This window comes from Oncorhynchus mykiss, chromosome 2 (genome assembly GCF_013265735.2).
Source record: "Oncorhynchus mykiss isolate Arlee chromosome 2, USDA_OmykA_1.1, whole genome shotgun sequence".
Taxonomy (NCBI): domain Eukaryota; kingdom Metazoa; phylum Chordata; class Actinopteri; order Salmoniformes; family Salmonidae; genus Oncorhynchus; species Oncorhynchus mykiss.
This window is the reverse complement of record NC_048566.1, coordinates 51,063,108-51,090,715: the sequence shown is the minus strand read 5'-3', so window position 1 is coordinate 51,090,715 and position 27,608 is coordinate 51,063,108. Positions and strand designations below refer to the sequence as shown.

Here is a 27,608-nt window from a genome sequence, read left to right as displayed (position 1 = left end):
CACGCAGAGTCAGGGTATATGCAGCAGTTTGGGCCGCCTGGCTCGCTGCGAACTAATTTGCCAGAATTTTACGTAATTATGACATAACATTGAAGGTTGTACAATGTAACAGCAATATTTAGACTTAGGGATGCCACCCGTTAAATAAAATACGAAACGGTTCCGTATTTCACTGAAAGAATAAACGTTTTGTTTTCAAGATGATAGTTTCCGGCTTCGACCATATTAATGACCAAAGGCTTGTATTTCTATGTGTTCTTATGTTATAATTAAGTCTATGGTTTGATATTTGATAGAGCAGTCTGACTGAGCGATGGTAGGCAGCAGCAGGCTGCCTACCATAAGCATTCATTCAAACAGCACTTTCGTGCGTTTTGCCAGCAGCTCTTCGCAATGCTTCAAGCACTGAGCTGTTTATGACTTCCAAGCTTATCAATTCCCGAGATTAGGCTGGTGTAACCAATGTGAAATGGCTAGCTAGTTAGCGGGGTGTGCGCTAATAGCGTTTAAATCGGTGACGTCACTCGCTCCGAGACCTTGAAGTAGTTGTTCCCCTTGCCACGGCTTTTTTGGAGCGATGGGTAATGATGCTTCGAGGGTGGCTGTTGTTGATGTGTTCCTGGTTCGAGCCCAGGTAGGGGCGAGGAGAGGGACGGAAGCTATACTGTTACACTGGCAATACTAAAGTGCCTATAAGAACCTCCAATAGTCAAAGGTATATGAAATACAAATGGTATAGAGAGAAAGAGTCCTATAAATACTATATTAACTACAACCTAAAACCTCTTACCTTGGAATATTGAAGTCTCATGTTAAAAGGAACCACCAGCTTTCATATGTTCTCATGTTCTGAGCAAGGAACTTAAACGTTAGCTTTTTTACATGGCACATATTGCACTTTTACTTTCTTCTCCAACACTTTGTTTTTGCATTATTTAAACCAAATTGAACATGTTTCATTTTTTATTTGAGGCTAAATTGATTTTATTGATGTATTCTATTACATTAAAATAAGTGTTCATTCAGTATTGTTGCAATTGTCATTACAAATAAATAAATACAAATCGTCAGGCTTTTTTTGGTCCTCCAATAATTGGTATCGACGTTGAAAAAACATAATCTGTCGACCTCTAGAGAGGGCTAGGGCCATTCCCCCCAGAAATGTCCGGGAACTTGCAGGTGCCTTGGTGGAAGAGTGGGGTAACATCTCACAGCAAGAACTGGCAAATCTTGTGCAGTCCTTGAGGAGGAGATGCACTGCAGTACTTAATGAAGCTGGTGGCCACACCAGATACTGACTGTTACTTTTGATTTTGACCCTCTCCTTTGTTCAGGGACACATTATTCCATTTCTGTTAGTCACATGTCTGTGGAACTTGTTCAGTTTATGTCTCAGTTGTTAAATCTTATGTTCATACAAATATTTACACGTTAAGTTTGCTGAAAATAAACACAGTTGACAGTGAGAGGACGTTTCTATTTTTAATTAGTTTATTTATACACTTTTTGAACTATAACCATTTTACATTTGCATAAATTAACATGGTTTGAATGAGAACCACAGGAATACAGAGGTAGCTGTTCAAAATTGTCCTGCTCCTTGGCCAATTAAGCTACAAGACCAACTTTAAAACATTCAGACTATCTTAACTTCAAATTCTTTAGAATCTTTATCAACTATAACTACATTGAACAAAAATAAACAACATGCAACAATTTCAAAGATTTGACTGAGTTACAGTTCATATAAGGAAATCAATCTATTGAAAAATTCATGAGGCTCTGATCTATGCATTTCACATGAATGGGAATGCAGATTTGAATCTGTTGGTCACAGATATCGTTAAAAAAAAGGTAGGGGCGTGGATTTGAAAACCAGTCAGTATCTGGTGTGACCACCATTTGCCTCATGCAGCATGACAGAGTTGATCAGGCTGTTGATTGTGGGATGTGGAATGTTGTCCGACTCCTCTTCAATGGCTGTGCGAAGTTGCTGGATATTGGCGGGTCCTGGAACACGCTGGCAAACACGTCGATCCAGAGCGTCTCACATTTTTAAACATTTTATTTCACCTTTATTTAACCAGGTAGGCAAGTTGAGAACAAGTTCTCATTTACAATGTGTGTCATGTCTGGTGAGTATGCAGGCCATGGAAGAACTGGGACACTTGAAGAATTGTGTACAGATCCTTGCGACATGGGGCCATGCATTATAATGCCGAAACATGAGGTGATGGCAGCAGATGAATGGCATGACAATGGGCCTCGTGTTCATTGTTCCGCAGCTTATGCCTGCCCATACCATAACCCTACCGCCACCATGCAGCACTCTGTTCACAACATTGACATCAGCAAACTGCTCGCCCACACGACGCAATCTGCCCAGGAGAGTTGGAACTGGGATTCATCCGTGAAGAGTACACTTCTCCAGCATGCCAGTGGCCATCAAAGGTGAGCATTTGCCCACTGAAGTCGGTTACGACACCTAACAGCAGTCAGGTTAAGACCCTGCTGAGGACGACGAGCACGCAGATGAGCTTCCCTGAGACTGTTTCTGACAGTTAATGCAGAAATTCTTCAGTTGTGCAAACCCAGTTTCATCAGATGTCCTGGTGGCTGGTCTCAGACAATCTTGCAGGTGAAGAAGCCAGATATGGTTGTCCTGGGCTGGCGTGGTTACTGGTCTAAAGTCCATTGCTTGTGTTTCTTGGCCCAAACAAGTCTCCTCTTTTTATTGGTGTCCTTTAGTAGTGGTTTCTTTGTAGCAATTCGACCATGAAAGCCCGATTCACGTGGTCTCCGTTTGAACAGTTGATGTTGAGATGTGTCTGTTACTTGAACTATGTGAGCCATTTATTTGGGCTGCAATTTCTGAGGCTGGTAGCTCTCAGCAGATGTAACTCTGGGTCTTCCTTTACTGTGGCGGTCCTCATGAGAGCCAGTTTCATCATAGCGCTTGATGGTTTGTGTGACAGCACTTGAAGAAACTTTCAAAGTTCTTGACATTTCCCAGATGACTGATCTTCATGTCTTAAAGTAACGGACTGTGGTTTCGCGTTGGGCTTATTTGAGCTGTTCTTGCCATTATGGTATACATCTTCTGTATACCACCCCTACCTTGTCACAACCCAACTGATTGGCTCCAACACATTAAGAAGTAAATAAATTCCACAAATAATATTTTAACGAGGCAAACCTGTTAATTGCAATGCATTCCAGGTGACTACCTCGTGAAGCTGGTTGAGAGAATGCCAAATGTGCAAAGTTGTCAAGGGGAAGGGTGGCTACTATGAAGAATCTCAAACCTATTTTGAATTGTTTAACACTTTTGGCTACTATATGATTCCATGTGTTATTTCATCATTTTGATGTCTTCACTATTATTCTATAATGTAGAAAATTGAAAAATAAAACCAAACTTGACTGTGTGCACACACAATAACTTCCCAACCTTAACTCTTGAACTGTTAAAGACACCAAACCAACATGTTTTAAGGCTATCCTATCAATGTTTCTTCTTGGAAAATGACCTTTAGTTGATTGTATTCAGTCAAATTACCAGGTCAAATAAAGAGTTGTCACCATTGCCAAGACAAGCAGACAGTTGTTGACATGTTTTATTTCTGCTTAGGCCTTAATGAAATCAATTCCTTTTCTGTCTGGGAATGTAAGGTCGTCCTCAAACCGGCACACTATTCCCTACATAGGGCTCTGGTCAAAAGTAGTGTACTATGGGGCTTTGAAGGATGGCACAGGCATTGAAGAATCTTCCGCCTTGAAAAACATAACAACATTGGCCATTTGCACATAAAACATTGAGACAGTACAAAACCTTTCAGTAGAGAATCGATTCATCTGGTTTAGTTGTCTCTATGGGCCAAGCCTGTGGAAGGAAATAAAATGCCACAAACTCAATATTTGTTGTTCAAAGTCACTCACACATAGATACCATAGACTGTATGATCCTGTGTCTGGTTCCACACACACAGAGAGCCATGGAGAGCGCTCAGTATCTGGATCTTATCCTTGTCCCAGTTCTTCTGTAGTTGACATCACAGGGGCCAACAGAGACATTTATATTGCCCTTTAAATATTTGACATGACTTGAAGTGTAGGTAGGCCATCAGTAAAATGTCACAGGAACACATTTGATCAGAACACCAGTCCCATGGGCTGCAGAGATCATATGCCTCCTGTCCATAACTTCTCTCCACATCAGACAATTCTGTCCAGTTCTTTTGTGTTGGTACGATGGACCAGGTCACAGCGACGGGGGCCCATAAGGATCTAAACAGAGACGAGTAACTCAAGAGGAGAGCAGGGGTGGGGGTGGTCACCTTTCTGCTCTAGAGGAAGGCATGACCCAATCCACACTGATCTAAACCCTCTACCACCATTTGTATTTATTCTGCATTTCACTCACACCTCTCTTCCCCGACTCAGTTTCTATCAACATGTCTCGTTCCCCTACTCATTCTCTGCCCCCTCCCTACCCTTCCTCTCCCTCAGTCTCTCAGGAGTCTGAGTCGGACCCGTTGCTGCTCTCCCGGCTGATCTCTATCTGTAGCGAGGGCAGGTTGTCAAGCCGACTCCTCTTCATCTTGTGGGTCTGCTGTTCCTTCTGTTTGATCAAGGCCCCCCACACCTTCTGCAGTGCAGAGTCGTTCTCCTTCTCAACGTCTTCTTCTCCCCGCCCCCCCAACCTGGAGCTGGTTGATCCCGAACCCGCTCTGTGACTGGGAGGCTTCCGCACGGGAACTTCGCCCTTATAGGAGGAGGGGCCGAGCCTGTTCCACAGACGACCTGGAGAGGGAGGGGGTTCAATATTCATTTCTTGGTGACTGGGGGGGCAGTATTAAGTAGCATATAATATGCATATAATTAGTATATTTGGATTGAAAACACACTGAAGAAGTTTCTAAAACTGTTTGAATGATATCTGAGTGGAACAGAACTCATATGGCAGGCGAAAACTTGAGAAAAAATCCAACCAGGAAGTGGGAAATCTGAGGTTGGTCGTTTTTCAACTCATTCCCTATTGAAGACAGTAGGATATTGGTCATGTTGCACTTCCTAAGGCTTCCACTAGATGTCAACAGTCTCTAGAACCTTGTTTGATGCTTCTACTGTGAAGGAGGGCCAAATGTGAGGGGAATGAGTAAGGTGTCTGGCAGAGGGCCCCGGGCTCGTGATGCGCGTTAACGTGAAAGTTGCCTCGCGTTCCATTGCTTTTCTACAGACAAAGGAATTCTCTGGTTGGAATATTATTGAAGATATATGTTAAAAGCAACCTAAAGATTGATTCTATACTTAGTTTGACATATTTCTACGACCTGTAATATAACTTTTTGGACTTTTCGTCCGACCTTTCGGCTGGACTTGCACGTGCGTTTGGATTTGTTTACCAAATGCCCTAACAAAGGAAGGTATTTGGACATAAATTATGAACTTTATCGAACAAATCAAACATTTATTGTGGAACTGGGATTCCTGGGAGTGCATTCTGATGAAGATCATCAAAGGTAAGTGAATATTTATAATGCTAATTCTGACTGTTGACTGCACAACATGGTGGATATCTCTTTGGCTGTTTTGGTCTCTGAGCGCTGTACTCAGATTATTGCATGGTGTGCTTTTTCCGTGAAGCTTTTTTGTAATCTGACACAGCGGTTGCATTAAGGAGAAGTGGATCTATAATTCCATGCATAACAGTTGTATCTTTTAGCAATGGTTATTATGAGTATATCTGTGAATTGATGTGGCTCTCTGCAAAATCACCAGATGTTTTGGAAATACTGAACATAACACGCTAATGTAAACTGAGATTTTTGGATATAAATAGGCACTTTATCGAACAAAACATACATGCATTGTGTAACATGAAGTCCTATGAGTGTCATCTGATGAAGATCAAAGGTTAGTGAATAATTTGATGTCTACTTCTGCATTTTGTGACTCCTCTCTTTGGCTGGAAAAATGGCTGTTTTTCTGTGGCTTGGTGGTGACTTAATCGTTTGTGGTGCTTTCGTTGTAAAGCCTTTTTGAAATCAGACACTGTGGCTGGATTAACAAGAATGATATCTTTAAAATGCTGGTGTAAAATGCTTGTATGCTTGAGGAATTTTAATTGTGAGATTGTTGTTTTGAATTTGGCACCCTGCACTTTCACTGGCTGTTGACGGGGTGGGACGCTACCGTCCCAAATATCCCAGAGAGGTTAAAGCACTTTCTATCAGTGTCTTTTCAACAAACCTACTGCATTATTGACTATTAGCAGTATATGGACATGTGCGTTTTTCTTCCTTATTTACTTGATTTCCTGTCTTTGGACAAATCGGGGTGGAGGCCACGGGTGTCTTGTATTACCACGCCCAGTCGCCTGTGCACATCTATGATCGGCTCTCGGGGAGGGGATGAGTCTCGGGAGGCGACGGGAGAGGTGGAGTGTCGTCTCTCAGAAGAGTACGGCCTCTTCCCTAACCGCTGCCTCACATCTACACACACAACCCAGAACATGGTTAAATACAGCACTCAACATACAGTGTCCGGGAACAATATTACATTGATAATGTTATTTATATTTATGTATTACTTCAGTTTATTTTTGTAAATAATTGAACACTTTTCTTATTAAAACTGCATTGTTGGTTAAGGGCTTGTAATTCAGCATTTCACTATAGGGTCTACACCTGTTGTATTCGCCACGTGACAAAAAAAAAAGAGTTGATTGACTTTGGAGAGTGGTGGACAACTGACCCGTACTTCCAATGCTGGCCACAGGGTGGCGATGTTTGTGCTGGGATAGGCCACGCCTCTTCTCCTCCAATAGCTGCCTCACGTCTATCACTTTCTCCACCGCACTGCTTTTGGTCTCACCCACCGATCCTCCACCAATCCTGTTCCGGATGCCACTACCCCCCGAGCCGCTGTCACGCCGAACAGCAGAGTGTCTGAAAAACACAGACAGCAAATGTTTTCACTATGTTTACCTATATTAAAAGGGTCCACATTCTACACACTCACAGAAAAAGACTGTAGGCTCCTGAGGTTGGTCATGGCCTTGTCAGGATACATAGTCCTATTCTGACTGTATAGTCCTGAGGTTGGTCATGGCCTTGTCAGAATACATGGTAACCCACCACTCACTGACCGTATAGTCCTGAGGTTGGTCTCGACCTCGTCTGCGTACATTGTCATCTTCATGCTCTTCTTGGGAGAGGGGGTGGAGATCATCTTGAGCTCCAAGTCATAGTCCATCTTGTCTGAGTCTGACAAGACCGAGGGGGAAGAGGGTCTTCCCAAACGACTCCACAGGGCCACCACTGGGCCCCCCACCCTCACCCTCCCTCTTTCCCCCTTCTCCTTGTACTCCACCACCCTGTCGTCTGAGTCCATGTCCTCTTCCCCCTCTTCCTCATCCTCTTCTTCCTCTATTGGTTCTTCTGGCAGGTTGATCAGGTCAGCTGGAGGGGGGGGGGGGGGATGAAGGAGAAAGAAGGGGAGGAAGTCAGATTAACACAGGGGATCTGGAAATTAACATTTGCACATGCAGTTGGGCCTCGTCTGTAAATGTTTGTTTGCGCGTGTTGTCACCCAAGTATATTTAGGGTGGCGTGTGAGTGTGTTGGTCCCAGGGTTGGTGTTTGTAGAGCAGTGTGTGTAGAGCAGTGTATTGGTAGAGCAGTGCGTGTGTAGAGCAGGGTGTGTGGGGGGGTCAGGGTGTGTTTATGTGTACTTATCAGAGTGTGTGTGTGTGTGTGTGTAGGGCAGTGTGTGTGTGTGTGTGTGTGTAGGGCAGTGTGTGTGTGTAGGGCAGTGTGTGTGTGTAGGGCAGTGTGTGTGTGTAGGGCAGTGTGTGTGTGTGTGTGTGTGTGTAGAGCAGTGCGCGTGAGTGTGTAGGGCAGTGTGCAGGGCTGAGTGTGTGTGTGTGTGTGTGTGTAGGGCAGTGTGTGTGTGTAGGGCAGTGTGTGTGTAGGGCAGTGTGCAGGGCTGTGTGTGTGTGTAGGGTGCAGGGTATGTGGGGGTCAGGGTGTGTTTGTGTGTTTATGTGTACTTACCAGAGTGTATGTGTGTGTGTAGGGCAGTGTGTGTGTGTGTGTAGGGCAGTGTGTGTGTGTGTGTGTAGGGCAGTGTGTGTGTGTAGGGCACTGTGTGTGTGTGTGTGTGTAGGGCAGTGTGTGTGTGTGTGTGTGTGTGTAGGGCAGTGTGTGTGTGTGTGTGTGTGTAGGGCAGTGTGTGCGTGTGTGTGGTGTGTGTGTGTGTAGGGCAGTGTGTGTGTGTGTGTGTGTGTGTGTGTGTAGGGCAGTGTGTGTAGGGCAGTGTGTGTGTGTGTGTAGGGCAGTGTGTGTGTGTGTGTGTGTGTGTGTGTGTGTGTAGGGCAGTGTGTGTGTGTGTGTGTGTGTGTGTAGGGCAGTGTGTGTGTGTGCGCGTGTGTGCGCGTGTGTAGGGCAGTGTGTGTGTGTGTGTGTGCGCGTGTGTGTAGGGCAGTGTGTGTGTGTGTGTGTAGGGCAGTGTGTGTGTGTGTGTGCGTGTGTGTAGGGCAGTGTGTGTGTGTGTGTGTGTGTGTGTGTGTGTGTGTGTGTGTAGGGCAGTGTGTGTGTGTGTGTGTGTGTAGGGCAGTGTGTGTGTAGAGCAGTGTGTGTTTATGTGTACTTACCAGAGTGGCTGTGTTTGTAGGGTGGTGTGTCCCCCATGCTGTCCCCTATGAGGGGTTTCTTGCTCTTGCTCACAATTCTGCGTGTGTGATACCGTCTCTTCCTGCAGAAGGTGACAGACATTAGCAACAAACATACCCACTCATATACTTCACACAGCAGCCTATACCTCACCTAGTACCCACCCTATCTATACCTTCTATACCTTACACAGTACAGTCTATACCTCACCTAATACCCACCCTATACCTTCTATACCTTACACAGCACAGTCTATACCTCACCTAGTACCCACCCTATACGTCACACAGTACAGTCTATACCTCACCTAGTACTCACCCTATATCTTCTATACTTCACACAGCACAGTCTATACCTCACCTAGTACCTGCCCTATACCTTCTATACTTCACACAGTACAGTCTATACCTCACCTAGTATCCACCCTATATCTTCAACTTCTAACCTAACCAGATCCACTTAACCTTCTAGTCCAGGGATATTCAAATCTTTCCCTACAGGGTCCAGAGTACTGCTGGTTTTCTGTTCTACCTGGTGTCCCAGGTTTAGATCAGTCTCTGATTAGACGGAATAATTAATTAAAGCACTGGAACTGGCTACCAAGTCCAGTTATACATTTGGGGATTCTAGACTAACCAGCATGTCCAGCATTGTGATAGAAGTGGAAATAAACTGAAAAAAGACAGAAAAATAGTTTAGTAGAGAAAGTGAGTGATGGGAGAATAAAAGGGAAAGAGAATGATTTCTGTTGTGTTCAAGACGTGGATGACAAACAAATGTTCAGGGATGCAAACCTGTGAGGTCCCAAAAAGGTGACACCTCTTTCTTCTTCACTGAAAACATCCCTGCTCGGGGGAAATGCAGGTTAACTAATTAAACAACATGATCTCCATGATCAGTCTGGGTGTAAAATAAATAGTGGTTCATGTGAACCTAACTCAATCCAATGGTATTTGTTGCCTAGATTTTACTGCAAATGACACTCAAGTCTTGAGAAAAAAAACAATGCACTAATATTACAGTTACCATGCCAGCCTTTATAATAGAACACTTCTGACCACACACACACACACATCTAAATATTGCACTTGGGAAAAAAACATCTTAAAGTAGAAATAGAATGAAACAAACAGGCATTCTCTTGCTGCTCTATTATAGTGGCCACTATAGTAGACATTGATCAAGTGCACAAGGCTACATGTGTGCAAAAATAACATTCACTGAGTAAAACATTTAATAATAATCCCCCCTCACTCATACAAAAGTTTTACTGTCAAGTTAAACACAACAAAAGCAATATCTTTGGGCTACACTGCACGGTATTACATTGAACACTTTGCCTGTGGACATCTGTTCTCCAATGTGCCAGCAGAGCATGAGACACTTTTCGTGGCATAATTAGATCTCTTTCAGGCAGAGTACACCTGGCATACCCCTTTCATTCACTGTATTGAAAGAAGGAAAGTGTGTTCTTTCACCTCTATAGTGGCATCCAGCTTAAGCCAGGCCCAGCTCCAGCTACACTTGATCCCTGAATCCACTTGTTTAACAAGCAACACCTCATTTTTCTCTCATTCTGAAAATGAACCACATACTGTAGAGGGAAAACAGTTTGTTAGCTAGTCAACATTTCACACAGATTGCCAGGGTCCAGTAAGCAACTAACGCGTTATAATTTGAGGAACGGCAAGGAGTCGTATACCAGTTAATACTATAGCGAATTGGTTAGGTTTAATTAAAATTTTTAACCCTGTTTTCTCCCCAATTTTGTGGTATCCAATTGGTAGTTAGTCGTCTCATCACTTCAACTCCAGTACGGACTCGGGAGAGGCAAAGGAGGTCGAGAGCCGTGCGCCCTCAGAAACACAACCCAGCCAAGCTGCACTAATGTGTCGGAGGAAACACTGTACACCTGGCGACTGGTTGTCTCTTCTCTCTTCAGTCGCGCACTGATTCTGTAACTAGCAAACTGGTTCTCTTCAGTCGCGCACTGATGCTGTAACTAGCAAACTGGTTGTCTCTTCTCTCTTCAGTCGCACGCTGATTCTGTAACTAGCAAACTGGTTGTCTCTTCTCTCTTCAGTTGCGTGAATGATTGGCTGAGCCTTGGATAGTGCCAGCATCACTCGTTCGCTTACAAACGCGCATCACTCGTTCGCTTACAAACACGCATCACTCGTTCGCTTACAGCCAGGGGTGATCCAAAGCACCCCCCCCCCTCCCCCCCTGCTAAACTTTCCTCATCGGATCTACACGATTCACGTAGGTCACCTATTTTGGATTTAAAACGGCGAAATTCAGCCGAAAGGTGACTAGTTTGCATCCCTGAATGTTAGCAATGTTGACCTAGTATTTTTCTGATAGAGGGAAAGTGCAGACAAAGAAAAAGTTAAAGATGGTGTCATGTCAGGAAATAGTGAGCAAAAAGACAAAGGAGGACCATGTACAACAGTGTAGCAGCATATCAGTTCCAGTCAGCCATGGTGGTGACTGTCTGGTGGCGGCTGCCATGATGGCTTAGCACACCACTGTATCGCCATGGAGACGCACCACAGGGTCATCTGGTGTGCCTATCCAGCAAGTATGAATGAATGTTGAAGTAAGGAAGTCGGTGTGTGTGTGGTTACCAGGAGTTGCTGAGGATGCCCCTCATGCCTCCGTAGTTGGGGTTGCCGTACTTCATGTAATATCTGCTCTTCCTCGCAGCACCCATCTCCTTCTTATCATCTGAACACACAGTGAGAGAAACATTGTACCAGAATCCTAATCTTACCACTCCTTCAGACATCAAATACAACTTCAAATTCTTAAGAAGAAACTAATACTTATGACTTATAAATGTTGCTAGCTTGGTGTCCAAAGCCTTTGTTTGTAGTGTGTATACGTCTTGTGAGCGTGTCTGTACAGTACCAGTCAAAAGTTTGGACACACCTACTCATTCAAGGATTTTTATTTGACCATCCTACTCCTCTGTAGCAGAGGTAACTCTTTCTCTTCCTTTCCTGTGGCAGTTTCATCATGGTGCTTGATGGATTTTGCGACTGTACTTGAAGAAACCTTCCGGATTGACTGACCTTCATGTCTTAAAGTAATGATAGACTGTTATTTCTCTTTGCTTATTTGAGCTGTTCTTGCATATGGACCTGGTCTTTTACCAAATAGGGCTATCTTCTATACCACCCCTACCTTGTCACAACACAACTGATTGGCTCAAACTCATTAAAGAAAGAAATGACACAAATTAACTTTAAACAAGGCACACCTGTTAATTGAAATGCATTCCAGGTGACCTCATGAAGCTGGTTGAGAGAATGCCAAGATTGTACAAAGCTGTCATCGAGGCAAAGGATGGCTACTTTGAAGAATAGAAGAAAAGAGTGTCCAAACATTTGACTGGTACTGTATGTATGTATGTATGCATGCTTGTTATGTATGTATGCATGCATGTATGTTATTTATGTACGTTATGTATGCATGCATGCATGTATGCAAGCATCTCACCGTAGGTGGCCAACCTCAGGAAGAGTCTGTTGCCCTTGAAGGGTTTGGTGGCTGGACGTAGGTCATTCCGGAGCAGTGACTCAATCTCTGCCTGGGACAGCAGGTCCACCTGAAACACACAGGTAAACAACATGCAGCGTTTCCACACACACAGGTTACTAACATGCAATGTTTTCCACAGAAAATGGTCTGGCATACAGTTTTACCTGGGTGGTCTCAGGCTCTGTTTTCTCCTCAGTCTCTCCCTCGCTGGCTTTTCCCTCACTCTCCTCACGGTTCTCTTTCACCGGCTCTTTTTGCTCCTCCTCCACCTCTCCATCATCATCATCATCATCATCATCATCATCGGAATTGGATTGCCCTCGAGCTGAGAGAATGGCAGGCAAATTTCAGTGACAAAACACATCAAGTACATGCTTCATATGACTGACCACACAAGCACCACATCGCAGTTCTGACCATTAACACAATTACCCACTTTATCTGATCATAAAACATAGACACTGAACATTGAACAAGGACACACACACACACACTGGACAGTACATGAACAAGCGCACACACGCGCCGAACAGTACCCTTGCTCTCCTGGGTGGGATCACCAAGTTCTTTGGTGTCGCCTGTCTCTTTGGTAACCACCTCTGGGTCAGGCACGTGGCTGATGTTGATCAGAGCCCGGGTGGAAGTGACATCATCCAGCCACACCACGTTACCTAGGAAACCATATTTAATGACATGTTAAAACAGCCCATTTGTTGTCAGTTGCCGCTGTGTGTTACTCACAGGAGGTGTCGTCGATCCACTCAATGTGTGCTGGAGGGTACTCCTTAAAGTAGCCAAACACATCCTGGGTGCTCATATCATCCACACCCGCCACATGCAACGCCTCCAGGCGCAAGTTAGGGATGGCTGAGAAAGAGAGAGTGTATTCAGTATGTGAATAAGTGTGAAAGTGATAAAAAAAAAGGCCAGCTAAGTCTATTTGCGTGTACTTTTCTTCATTTTTGTCTCTATCCAGCGCTGTGTGTGTATGTACCTTTCTTCATGGTGTCTCTGTCTAGTACCACAATCTGGCCTGGGTTGGCCTGTGCACAGAAGTGGAAACTTTCTGTGCTCTTCTCCGTCCTCTGAATCGCCTCCTAGAAACACAAAGTCAACAAAGGCAAGACGTGTTATGGCAGTTAAAGTTTGACTGTTGGTTTAGCCTCATCTTTCAATGATGGAACTAGTATTCATGCAAATGTTTGCCAGATCACTTTCAGGTGTGGTCAAGTACTGAAATTCATGTTGCATAATTACACAATCTGAATAGTTCCATGCCTGATATCGGTGTACATTCCTTGTTGTTGTTGTACGTGCCCTTTTAATGTTTCACACTTCCTTCTGCATTCCCCCATATAAACGTCACCTGCCCCCATTACCTCATCCCTGTCTACTGTACCCATGTGGAAGAGGTAGGTTACTGTCAAATTGTCCCAGAAGTCATAATCAATCCTATGTTAAGACACTTATAAAATGAATTTATATGGTCTCTGACAGGGCATTATAAAAATGGTCTCCCACCATTGTGATATGTATGCATTTGTTATTTATTCACTTTTTTATCTTGTAAAGTGTCTGTTCCTACTGTACATGTTAGCTAGCTACTGTAGGTTACATGTCATCATTGGGCTTGCTTGGCTATTCATGTCCCCCTTCCGTGTGAATTTGTACTTTGCAGAGGTCAGCATAGGCCTATACTGTACATTCACATTTCATACTGTACATTGAGTTTGCATTATACTGTACTGTTATGTGAAATGAGATTGTTATACTGGGCCCAGACTACTGTACCTATGTGGAAGAGAGGTGTTGGAATATAAGGGCATTACAGCATTTGTTTATGGAAGTTTTTTCTGTAATTATCAGAAAATAAAACAGATCCAAATGCAATGTAGAGGCAATCTACACCGGTCACACTTGGTGCAGTGTCCATTCAGATCTGCATGATCGCCACTGGACCCATTGTGCAAATCTATGCACCAGAGGAACAGCGCACTTAGGCACGAAGCAGAGACATTCAATACTTGTGTTCACTAACACAAAAAAGGGTTGAGCTACTGTGTCAAGAGATATTTTATCACTGCAGACATTCTCAGTTTCATTTAGAATGTTTATGCATACTGAACATGGATTTCCACGTGTGGTGGAGGAATAACATGGATTTCCACATGTGGAGGAGGAACAACATGCTGCTAGCTAGCTAACATGGATTTCCACATGCGGAGGAGGAATAACATGCTGCTAGCTAGCTAACATGGATTTCCACGTGCGGAGGAGGAATAACATGCTGCTAGCTAGCTAACATGGATTTCCACGTGCGGAGGAGGAATAACATGCTGCTAGCTAGCTAACATGGATTTCCACGTGCGGAGGAGGAATAACATGCTGCTAGCTAGCTAACATGGATTTCCACGTGCGGAGGAGGAATAACATGCTGCTAGCTAGCTAACATGGATTTCCACGTGCGGAGGAGGAATAACATGCTGCTAGCTAGCTAACATGGATTTCCACATGCGGTGGAGGAATAACATGCTGCTAGCTAGCTAACATGGATTTCCATGTGCGGAGGAGGAATAACATGCTGCTAGCTAGCTAACATGGATTTCCACGTGCGGTGGAGGAATAACTTGCTGCTAGCTAGGTAACATGGATTTCCACGTGCGGTGGAGGAATAACTTGCTGCTAGCTAGCTAACATGGATTTCCACGTGCGGTGGAGGAATAACTTGCTGCTAGCTAGCTAACATGGATTTCCACGTGCGGTGGAGGAATAACTTGCTGCTAGCTAGCTAACATGGATTTCCACGTCTGGTGGAAGAATAACATGCTGAAAGCTAGCTGACATGCATCTGTTGTTGCTACACCGTATTCAAAAGATTAGCCAGCTGGCTAGACTATGGCTGGTTCAGGAGCAGCATTTATCATAAGGATTTAGGGGGGAAAAAATGTTTGCCCATAGAAATAGAAAGAATAAGATTAAGCTGAGATTAAATGTATTTGGCTAATGTGTACATAAACTTCCGACATCAACTGTATATGGGGCATACAACAATCTCAGCTCTGTAGATTTTGCTGTGTAGAGACAGAATCAATAGATAATTTATTCTGGTATTGCCCCTATGTAGCTTGTTTCTGCTCACAGGTTCAGGAATCGTTAAAAAAATACAAATCACAACACGCACTTAAAAATAAAAACAGACATACAGTGAGGCATAAAAGTATTTAGTCAGCCACCAATTGTGCAAGTTCTCCCACTTAAAAAGATGAGGCCTGTAATTTTCATCATAGGTAGACTTCAACTATGACAGACAAAATGAGGGGGAAAAATCCAGAAAATCAAATAGTAGGATTTTTAATGAATTTATTTGCAAATTATGGTGGAAAATAAGTATTTGGTCAATAACAACAGTTTCTCAATACTTTGTTATATACCCTTTGTTGGCAATGACAGAGGTCAAACGTTTTCTGTATATCTTCACAAGGTTTTCACACACTGTTGCTGGTATTATGGCCCATTCCTCCATGCAGATCTCCTCTAGAGCAGATGTTTTGGGGCTGTTGCTGGGCAACACGGACTTTCAACTCCCTCCAAAGATTTTCTATGAGTTTGAGATCTGGAAACTGGCCAGGCCACTCCAGGACCGTGAAATGCTTCTTACGAAGCCACTCCTTCGTTGCCCGGGCGGTGTGTTTGGGATCATTGTCATGCTGAAAGACCCAGCTAACGTTTCGTCTTCAATGCCCTTGCTGATGGAAGGAGGTTCTCACTCAAAATCTGACGATACGTGGCCCCATTCATTCTTTCCTTTACACGGATCAGTCATCCTGGTCCCTTTGCAGAAAAACAGCCCCAAAGCATGATGTTTCCACCCCCATGCTTCACAGTAGATATGGTGTTCTTTGGATGCAACACAGCATTCTTTGTCCTCCAAACACGACGAGTTGAGTTTTTACCAAAAAGTTATATTTTGGTTTCATCTGACCATATGACATTCTCCCAATCTTCTTCTGGATCATCCAAATGCTCTCTGGCAAACTTCAGACGGGCCTGGACATGTACTGGTTTAAGCAGGGGGACACGTCTGGCACTGCAGGATTTGAGTCCCTGGCGGCGTAGTGTGTTACTGATGGTATGCTTTGTTACTTTGGTCCCAGCTCTCTGCAGGTCATTCACTAGGTCCCCCCGTGTGGTTCTGAGATTTTTGCTCACCGTTCTTGTGATCATTTTGACCCCACGGGGTGAGATCTTGCGTGGCGCCCCAGATCGAGGGAGATTATCAGTGCTCTTGTATGTCTTCCATTTCCTAATAATTGCTCCCACAGTTGATTTCTTCAAACCAAGCTGCTTACCTATTGCAGATTCAGTCCTCCCAGCCTGGTGCAGGTCTACAATTTTGTTTCTCGTGTCCTTTGACAGCTCTTTGGTCTTGGCCATAGTGGAGTTTGGAGTGTGACTGTTTGAGATTATGGACAGGTGTCTTTCATACTGATAACAAGTTCAAACAGGTGCCATTAATACAGGTAACGAGTGGTGGACAGAGGAGCCTCTACAGGTCTGTGAGAGCCAGAAATCTTGCTTGTTTGTAGGTGACCAAATGCTTATTTTCCACCATAAGTTGCAAATAAATTCATTAAAAATCCTACAATGTGGTTTTCTTCTCTCATTTTTTCTGTCATTGTTGAAGTGTACCTATGATGAAAATTACAGGCCTCTCTCATCTTTTTAAGTGGGAGAACTTGCACAATTGGTGGCTGACTAAATACTTTTTTTGCAACACTGTACCTATATCTCCACCTATAGGAAGCAATGGGAAGACCTCAGACTTCCATGAGTACATTTGAACTTTCAGCAATTGTTTACAGCATTGCATGCTGCGCAAACGTACATTATTAGAAATAATATGTTATCCCGATTAAAATGGTGCAGAACTTCAAAACATCAAAATATACAGTGCCTTGCGAAAGTATTCGGCCCCCTTGAACTTTGCGACCTTTTGCCACATTTCAGGCTTCAAACATAAAGATATAAAACTGTATTTTTTTGTGAAGAATCAACAACAAGTGGGACACAATCATGAAGTGGAACGACATTTATTGGATATTTCAAACTTTTTTAACAAATCAAAAACTGAGAAATTGGGCGTGCAAAATTATTCAGCCCCCTTAAGTTAATACTTTGTGGCGCCACCTTTTGCTGCGATTACAGCTGTAAGTCGCTTGGGGTATGTCTCTATCAGTTTTGCACATCGAGAGACTGACATTTTTTCCCATTCCTCCTTGCAAAACAGCTCGAGCTCAGTGAGGTTGGATGGAGAGCATTTGTGAACAGCAGTTTTCAGTTCTTTCCACAGATTCTCGATTGGATTCAGGTCTGGACTTTGACTTGGCCATTCTAACACCTGGATATGTTTATTTTTGAACCATTCCATTGTAGATTTTGCTTTATGTTTTGGATCATTGTCTTGTTGGAAGACAAATCTCCGTCCCAGTCTCAGGTCTTTTGCAGACTCCATCAGGTTTTCTTCCAGAATGGTCCTGTATTTGGCTCCATCCATCTTCCCATCAATTTTAACCATCTTCCCTGTCCCTGCTGAAGAAAAGCAGGCCCAAACCATGATGCTGCCACCACCATGTTTGACAGTGGGAATGTTGTGTTCAGGGTGATGAGCTGTGTTGCTTTTACGCCAAACATAACGTTTTGCATTGTTGCCAAAAAGTTCAATTTTGGTTTCATCTGACCAGAGCACCTTCTTCCACATGTTTGGTGTGTCTCCCAGCTGGCTTGTGGCAAACTTTAAACGACACTTTTTATGGATATCTTTAAGAAATGGCTTTCTTCTTGCCACTCTTCCATAAAGGCCAGATTTGTGCAATATACGACTGATTGTTGTCCTATGGACAGAGTCTCCCACCTCAGCTGTAGATCTCTGCAGTTCATCCAGAGTGATCATGGGCCTCTTGGCTGCATCTCTGATCAGTCTTCTCCTTGTATGAGCTGAAAGTTTAGAGGGACGGCCAGGTCTTGGTAGATTTGCAGTGTTCTGATACTCCTTCCATTTCAATATTATCGCTTGCACAGTGCTCCTTGGGATGTTTAAAGCTTGGGAAATATTTTTGTATCCAAATCCGGCTTTAAACTTCTTCACAACAGTATCTCGGACCTGCCTGGTGTGTTCCTTGTTCTTCATGATGCTCTCTGCACTTTTAACGGACCTCTGAGACTATCACAGTGCAGGTGCATTTATACGGAGACTTGATTACACACAGGTGGATTGTATTTATCATCATTAGTCATTTAGGTCAACATTGGATCATTCAGAGATCCTCACTGAACTTCTGGAGAGAGTTTGCTGCACTGAAAGTAAAGGGGCTGAATAATTTTGCACGCCCAATTTTTCAGTTTTTGATTTGTTTAAAAAGTTTGAAATATCCAATAAATGTCATTCCACTTCATGATTGTGTCCCACTTGTTGTTGATTCTTCACAAAAAAATAAAGTTTTATATCTTTATGTTTGAAGCCTGAAATGTGGCAAAAGGTCACAAAGTTCAAGGGGGCCGAATACTTTCGCAAGGCACTGTATCTTGAGATACTTGGCGAAATAGACATGTCCCCATTTCCGCAAAACAATGGCTGTATGAAAGTTCTAAGAGCATCCTTATTTAACCAGCATATGATTTATCTACCACCATTTGCCTTTTTGTAGTTTGTAGTCTAGCGGTTAAGGGCATTAACCAAAAGGTGGCAGGTTCAATCCCCCAAGCAGACTAGGTGAAAAATCTGTCAATATACCATTGAGCAAGGCACTTAACCCGAATTGCTCTAGTAAGTCACTGTGGACGAGAGTGTCTGCTAAATGACAAGAATGTTAAATGTAAACTAGGCCTCTCTGTGAAAGCGTGGCAATAACTGATGACATGGCAGGCAGCAAACTCCGGAAAACGAACTGCTCCGCAAAGCAAAGGCTCTTTTGAGAGCTACCAGATTTATATTGACGTATAAATAGTATGGTGTTTTTGGTTAATGTCAGTTTCATTGTTATGCTATAAAATTGTTATTTTAAGGTTGTAAGTGATCAACTTAATTATAAAATGTTATATTTTGCAATTCTGAGTAATTACTACTTTAGTATGAATATACACTATTCAGTATTACTGCAATTGCTAAATAATTCCAATAGATTGCAACCTAAGATCTCAAATTACATTTCAGAAGAAAACTCCATTTCCACACTGCTAACTCAAGACATAGGACTGAAAAAGTATTTACCTATTACTTTGTAATATGATGATTCATGTTTATTACTACCCGTTTTCATATTATACTTGATTACTATAACTATTATCAATAATCATGAACATTAATTCAGTCACCCCTGGTCAACAACAACACGTTTTCATAGTACATTCATTGTTAAATTCATCAACCAGCCGCTCTGCCTTCTCGGACAAGTAGCCATTTCAACAAGCTCCGCTAAAAGCTTGTGCCGTCAACGGCAGCGAGCACTCTGCCTTCTCGCTGAAACGAGGGGCATGTTGAGGTAAATTTGTTAACCACAAGGGTTGCATGATGTCATTTATTGGCTGGCTGTGGAAGATGCACGCTTATGTATTTTATATTCAGACGCTGTTCATTCACACGGTCACGTGAGATATTAAGATGATTTCATAATGCATGTATATGTAACAGTATAGCTTCCGTTCCTCTCCTCACCCCTACCTGGGCTCGAACCAGGGAACCTCTGCACACACCTACAACTGCCCACGAAGCATCGTTACCCATCGCTCCACAAAATCCGTGGGCCATGCAGAGGAAGGGAAACAACTACTTCAAGGTCTCAGAGCGAGTGACGTCACCGATTGAAACGCTATTAGCGCACGCCCGCTAACTAGCTAGTCATTTCACATCGGTTACACTCACCCCCCTTTTGACCACCACCTTTTCCGCAGCAACCAGTGATCCGGGTCAACAGCATCAATGTAACAGTTTTGCTTCCGTCCCTCTCCTCACCCCTACCTGGGCTCGAACCAGAGACCCGCTGCACACAAACAGCAGCCACATTCGAAGCATCATTACCCATCGATCCATAAAAGCTGCAGCAGAGCAAGGGGAACCACTACTTCAAGGTCTCGGGGGCGAGTGACGTCACCGATTGAAACGCTATTAGCGCACACCCCGCTAACTAGCTAGCCATTTCACATCAGTTACATATACTAGGGTTGAGGTTAGCACATCTGACTAGTAACTCTTTGGCTGGGGTTCAATACCTGCTATAGTTATATTTTTGCTCTCCCAAAAGCAACACAGGCCTAATACGAGATTATACACACAAAGTAATGAGTGACCATTTACAAAATCATGGAACATTGGTTGCATGCTGTTTTATGTCAATCATATTGCTGCTTGTACCCTTAACCGATGATTCAGGGTCTTTTATTTAACTAGGCAATTTAACGAACAAATTGTTATTTTCAATGACAGTCTAGCCTGGCCAAACCATAACGCAGACAACGCTGTGCCAATTGTAGGCTGCCCTATTGGACTCCCGACCATGGCCAATTGTGATACAGCCTGGAATCTAACCAGGGTCTGTAGTGATGCCTCAAGCACTGAGAAGAAGTGCCTTAGACCATAATGCCACTCGGGAGCTGCCATCTATTGGAAATAGTTAGCAATTAAAAGTTATTAATTCACAAAGACATTGGTGAGGCAGCTAAAATATGAAGTGTATTTTTCTTATTCATTCCTGAGATCAGTCGATCTAACCTGCCCCACACCAATTAATGGACTTTCACATAGAGGTTACTAGATCACATTTGAAAAATGTCAAATAAAACGTGGTTTGTTAATCAAGTGTTCTGCCTTGCAATAATAAATATCATAAAATAACTAAACAGCAAAATGCTTACCTTGGATTTAAAAAATGTTTTTTTAAATGCTATTTAGTAATATGAATGGTATTAACAACTTCTAAAAGTGTTATAGGCTACCCTAGAATTAGGGTTAAGGCTAAAATAGGTTATACCTAAGGTTATGTTTAGGGTTTTTAAGGCAAAAAAAAAACAGTGGGTTTATAGCTCAAACCAAATGGATAGGTCTAGCTAGCTCATAGTTGCTACCTCAGATTGAGCCTAGCAAGTGTTGTTTAATGAGGTACCTGCAGAAGGCTTATCAAAGTAATGAAGTGGGTTACCTGACGCATATCAAATTACCCTGCAGCCATTTAGGAACAACAAATCGTCAAAAAAAATATAAAGGCTATTCTTAATTAAAAAATATATTCTGGCTGTTTAAAATCAGCCACATCTTGAAAAAGAGGACAGGGACATGCGTTTTGTTCGGATTTTTCCACCCTTTTCTGAGAAAAAAAAATACATATATATATATATATATATTTGGTTACACATGACCAGAAAATGTTTAACATTTGATGCATCCCTAGCCTCGTGAGTCACCGCAACGTGTAACCAGGTGAACGGTGAGCTCACTCATGAAGTAGCCGTAACCTTGTTAATAATAAATTACCATGGGTAAGAGCTGGCAGGGTGAAAAATGCCCTAAAATAAGACCCATTTTTTCCACGATTACTTCAAAACTACCAATCAACTAAGATGTGTTTTCGAATACCCATACTTGCATAATGTATACTACATTCTTAATTGAGTATATACTAACTAGTTCATTTTCGTACACTAAACGAACGGTATCGTTTCAGTTGAGTATACTAGTAGTGTATGTTACTATGCAACCTATTGCTAGCATAACAAATGACTAGCTAAACATTTTACGGTTCGGGAGTTTTCATAAATTCAATCTGGAGTGCCAGAGTGCGCTCTGGGCGTTCCTAAATCCAGAGCGTTGCCAGATTGAATTTACGAATGGGCAATCTGGAGTGCCAGTGTGCGCTCTGGGCGTTCCTAAATCCAGAGCGTTGCCAGATTGAATTTACGAATGGGCAATCTGGAGTGCCAGAGTGCGCTCTGGGCGTTCCTAAATCCAGAGCGTTGTCAAGATTATACACTGGCAGGGTGAGGGAGGAAGGAATGATTTTTAAATGGACCGCCCTTGCCCGGAAATTCACTCGTTCATCCCGCAACGATTGTGTTGTTTTCAGCCACCGGTAGCTTGTGGGTGCTTTATATGCGTCACAGTCAATTATGATTACTTATATTAATAATGATATCGTTAATGTACGCCTACTGTATGATAGCTAGCAAATGAATTAGCTAACTAAACGTTAGCCTGCCTAGCTACTTCTGAAGAAGGAAAATTGTCATTTTTACTTACACTTGTATGTTGACTCCATATTAACGTTTAAATTAAGTTTTTGGCGGACATCTCTTAGCAGATGTACAATCATTGCGAATTGAATTATGGGGCGTTCAATGCCCCGAAGTGAACATAATTGTGCACTTGCAAACTACACTGAAAACGAGGGCTGAAGATTTAAATTGCAAACTTCCCTTGCTTGGCTAATCATTTGGACCGACTACAAATATAATAATATATAATTATTATTATAATAAAATATAATAAATCAGAAAATGTGTCCAGCCTAGTTCGTCATAAAATATGTAAAGTTAGTTAGTTTGCTACCGCTAAAAATCAACAAGTATACTGTAGCTTGCTAGTTGGCTGCTAGCTAAAAACATGGGTACTGAAAGCGAGGATATTGACTAGTTACAGTGGCTAGCGTGATCTACTTGGCCGTCTTGCTACAGTAGCTCATTGAGCTCCCCAATAACCAGACACTATCCGCAGGCCCAGAAGGTACGCGAGCCCGCGGTCTCGTAAAACTTTACTCACCGGCAGCACTTCATTCAAGGACCGGTTAACGGGGATGTCCTCTGCCTCGAGTTCGCCCTCCTCCACCTCCATCGGTTCAACTTCGCGGGCATCTCGGTCTGAATCCGACTCTGAGCAGTCTGACTTCACCGAAACCCGTAGGCTGCGTACTGCGGCCATGATGCGAGCGACCGGTTTCGAAACAGGAACTAATGCCCCGTTTACGTCGTGACGTACTTCATTACGCCGTACGTCGTCTTCACCGAGTCTCGTAGCAAAGCTTTGTTTAATTTTTTTTATTTTTATTTTTTTTTATTTTTTTTATTAATTTCAAATCAATACATAAAGCACATGAGGGAACACAAGCATACATAGATTACAAACAATAGACAATCGAGCTAAGGGGTACAATATCACATTACAATTACACAAGGACCTTAAGGGACATGCATATACTTACAATTCTAACAGCTTTTTTGTTAGTAGAGCATTTAACTGTCTTAAAATACAGTTCCATTTCTTTTTGTAGGGTACGAAAATGTGGTTTTCTGTTTGTAAATTTACATTTGTGTATATGAAATTTGGCCAAAAGAATAATGAAATTAATTACATAAAAATGATTCCGCTTATTTCTATTGTATGTAAAGAATCCAAACAGTACATCTCTCCACAATAGTGTAAAATCTTCATAAATGTGTTCAATTATAAACCTACTGATGTCTTGCCACAGTTTTCTTACATGCATACAATGCCAAAAAAGATGCACAACTGTTTCTGGGTGGTCATTACAAAAGGAGCAATTTGAGTTGATGTTTTCCTTAAACTTCTTCATATAGTGGTTGGCAGGATAATATTTATGAATAATTTTAAAGGAAACTTCCTTAATTTTGTTAACAAGTAGGTATGTGTGTGGCAACATCCAAACTTTTTTCCAACAGATATTCTCAATTAATCCATTCCAATAAGGCATGACATAAGGTACAACTGATACAACATCCTGCTGAAACAAGGTTTGCATCGCTCTGTTGTTGAATGGACCAAAAGAGAAACAAATCTTTCCTACTGATGAGTCAACAGGGTCAACAGAAGGTAGGCTCTGAGGGTCAGGCCTTGACAGGTTCCTGAATAACATAGCAACACCTGAGGGAATGGCATCTAAAACAATTGCAAAATCTTTAGGTGTTACAGGGACCTTGTAAAGTGATAAGAATTCTTTATAACTGAGTAAAAGACCCTCTGCATTTACCAGTTGGCTCACCAATAGGATATTATTTCGGAACCAATATTCTAAAAACAGAGAGGTATTTTTATACAATATATCCCGATTATTCCATATATAATATCTGTGTGGAGAAAAATTGTGTTTATAAATTAAGGACCATGACAAGAAAACCTGCCGATGAAAAGCAGAAAGTTTCACTGGAACTTTGTCAATATTATAATTGCAAAACAACATGAAGTTAAAGCCACCAAAAGTAGAGAAGACATGATGAGGAATAAAATTCCAGATAGAAGTGGGTCTTCTTAGAAATTGTTTTATCCAATTTATCTTAAAAGTATTATTTAAATTAGTAAAATCCAGAAAATTCAGTCCTCCATTCTCATAAGTGTTCATTACAACAGTTTTCCTAATGTAATGGGTACGGTTTCTCCAAAGAAAGTTGAAAAGCATCTGGTCTATCTCCTTGCTTATTTTACGGTCAAGATATAAAGATAGCGCACCATATGTTAGTCTAGAGATACCTTCAGCCTTGGTTATTAGGACTCTACCTTTTAAAGATAGGTCCCTCTGTAGCCATTGATTTAGTTTCTTCTGGGCTTTTTTAATAAGAGGGTTAAAATTTAGTAAGCCTCTAGACTTCTGATCCTTTGTAATGGTTATGCCTAAATATGTAAGTTCTTCTTTTACTGGAATACCATAATATGAAGGTGTCACACAATCTTTGACAGCCATGAGTTCACATTTCTTAATGTTAAGATATAGACCAGACGCTTTGGAAAAGGATTGTATCACATTGATCGATATGGGAATTTGGTTAGCGTCTTTCAGAAAAAGTGTAGTATCGTCAGCCAGCTGGCTTATAATAATTTCTTTACCAGCTATGGAGATACCTTGTACAGGACTATTATTTAAAGAATTTGCAAGAAGTTGGGTGATTAATAAAAACAGGTACGGAGAGATAGGACAACCTTGCCTAGTTCCTCTCTTTAACTCAAATCTAGGTGAGGTGCCATATTTCAATTTGATAGAGCTGTTACCATTTGCATAGAGAGTCTTAATAGCCTTACAGAAAAAATCCCCAAAGCCAAGTCTCTCAAGGGAGTGGAAGAGAAACTGATGCTCTACTGTGTCAAATGCTTTATAAAAATCTAAAAATAATATGAAGCTATCCTCAGTTATTAGGTCTGAGTAGTCAAGTACGTCTAATACTAGTCTGACATTGTTAGAAATATGTCTGTTCCTCATGAAGCCAGACTGTGTTTCATCAATGATTGCATCCAGGACTTCTTTAATTATTTTTGCAAGTAGTGAGGCTAATATCTTATAGTCATTATTAAGAAGACAAATTGGACGCCAGTTATCGATGAGCAGCACTTCTTTTTGGGGTTTAGGTATCAGTGTTATTAACCCCTGACTCATTGTAGGAGGGAGAACATTGTTTTTAATACTCTCTAAAAAGACTTCAAATAGGAAGGGAGCTACTTGTTCAGAAAATAATTTGTAAAATTCTGATGTAATTCCATCAACACCTGGTGATTTATTGTTCTTTAGATGTTTGATAGACTCTATAATCTCTTCAACTTTGATGGGTTCATCACACTGTTTAGATTCTATATCACTAATAGAGTGAACATTATTCAGTGAGTTAAAAAACACATCTGTGGATTCCTGACAGTACGTAGAGCTATAAAATTTTCTGTAAAAATTGCTGCAGTATTTAGCGATTAATTTTTGGTCATCTGTAATAACACCATCAATGTTTAACTTATGGATAGTGTTATTTTTAGAGTGACATTTCTCAAGTCTAAAGAACTAGGCTTTGTTTAATTAACCCTGTGAGCGTAGCGTTATTAACGCAAGATTGAGTTCTTCTTCGGTGAGGTTTATCAGCGGTTGGCATCCAACGTTATGGTGCAAATACTTGCCTAGTTAACTAAAGGTTAAATAAATAAGTAAAATTACCGCCACCTACTGTACTCAGTGTGAGGAGACCGTCCCTCCTCAGATATCACATTTATTTTGGGAGATTGTAAAATATATTTTAATTCAAGACAGGATAAATATATTGTTTCAGGTGATAATAAACATGTTTTATTTAGTTACTTTTTCCTCAACTTTATATCAAGTCAAGCTAGATTGCACTGCAGAGCAACTAGCTCTTTAGAAGCAAATATATTTTTTAACTACCCAAGATAGACCATATCCTGTCGTTTCCAATGGGAGGCAAGTGAGCTGAGTAGATGGGATCAAGTGTGGAGATGTGTTTTTCAAAGTCGCATTTATTGGTCTATCAGATGTCAGTCAGATGGCTTAGTTACTTAAATTAAATAAATCGTCATCATATTCAAATGAAGCTCAAATGAGATGCAGATGTTGAACTGGACTGAGATTTGGAGAAGAGGGAATGCAATGCTTTTCCAACAGTCTTGAAGGAGTTCCCACATATGCTTAGCACTTTTTGGCTGCTTTTCCTTCACTCTGCGGTCCAACTCAACCCAAACCATCTCAATTGGGTTGAGGTCGAGTGATTGTGTAGGCCAGATCATCTGATCCAGCACTCCATCACTCTTCTTCTTGGTCAAATTGCCCTTACACAGCCTGGAGGTGTCCTGTCCTATTGAAAAACCAATGATAGTGGGACTAAGTGCAAACCAGATGGGATGGCGTATCGCTGCAGAATGCTGTGGTAGCCATGTTTGTTAAGTGTGCCTTGAATTATAAATAAATCACTGACAGTGTCACCAGCAAAGCACCCCCACACCATCACACCTCCTCCAGTGCTTCAGGGTGGAAACCACACATGCGGAGGTCATCCGTTCACCTACTCTGCGTCTCACAAAGACACGGCTGTTGGAACCAAAAATCTCCAATTTGTACTCATCAGACCAAAGGACAAATTTCCACTGGTCTAATTTCCATTGCTCGTGTTTCTTGGCCCAAGCAAGTAATCTTCTTATTGGTGTCCTTTAGCCTTTAGTAGTGGAATCTTTGCAGCAATTCGACCATGAAGGCCTGATTCATGCAGTCTCCTCTGAACAGTTGATTTTGAGATATGTCTGTTACTTGAACTCTGTGAAGCATTTATTTGGGCTGCAATTTCGGAGGCTGGTAACTCTAATGAAGTTATCCTCTGCAGCAGAGGCAGTGGCGATTTAGCATGTAAATCTTGGTGGGGCAACAAACAAAAAAAAGGCTAAATTAATAGGTGAAAATAAACAAAATTATTAGGGTGAGGCACATTGAACGCCGTTTGGGTCTTTGTGTGTCAAAAAAAAGATACACATCATAACACTATTTGACACGTCAAATAACACAATTCTATTATAGAATGTTGTGTGTGCTGAATTTGCACGTGCAAGCCAAGCACCCACATGGGTAGGCAGAG

At 42.0% G+C, this 27,608-nt stretch overlaps 1 protein-coding gene across 2 annotated transcripts; it reads right to left on the bottom strand.

Moving 5' to 3' along the window:
* Positions 1 to 3,584: 3,584 nt before the first annotated feature.
* Positions 3,585 to 23,225, bottom strand: LOC110491259 (nuclear cap-binding protein subunit 3). Of its 2 annotated transcripts, none has more exons than XM_036950237.1 (12): positions 23,023 to 23,225; positions 13,213 to 13,315; positions 12,960 to 13,085; positions 12,755 to 12,889; positions 12,383 to 12,543; positions 12,177 to 12,285; positions 11,303 to 11,402; positions 8,657 to 8,757; positions 7,151 to 7,463; positions 6,763 to 6,950; positions 6,312 to 6,494; positions 3,585 to 4,803 (listed from the first exon to the last, which is right to left on the bottom strand). In XM_036950237.1, the coding sequence occupies exons 1-12, from the start codon at positions 23,179 to 23,181 to the stop codon at positions 4,514 to 4,516; spliced, it is 1,968 nt and encodes a 655-aa protein (XP_036806132.1). In that variant the 5' UTR covers positions 23,182 to 23,225; the 3' UTR covers positions 3,585 to 4,513. The 2 variants fall into 2 exon arrangements, with proteins under 2 accessions (XP_036806132.1, XP_036806126.1); XM_036950231.1 differs by having other exon boundaries at positions 6,757 to 6,950; positions 23,023 to 23,224.
* Positions 23,226 to 27,608: the final 4,383 nt, after the last annotated feature.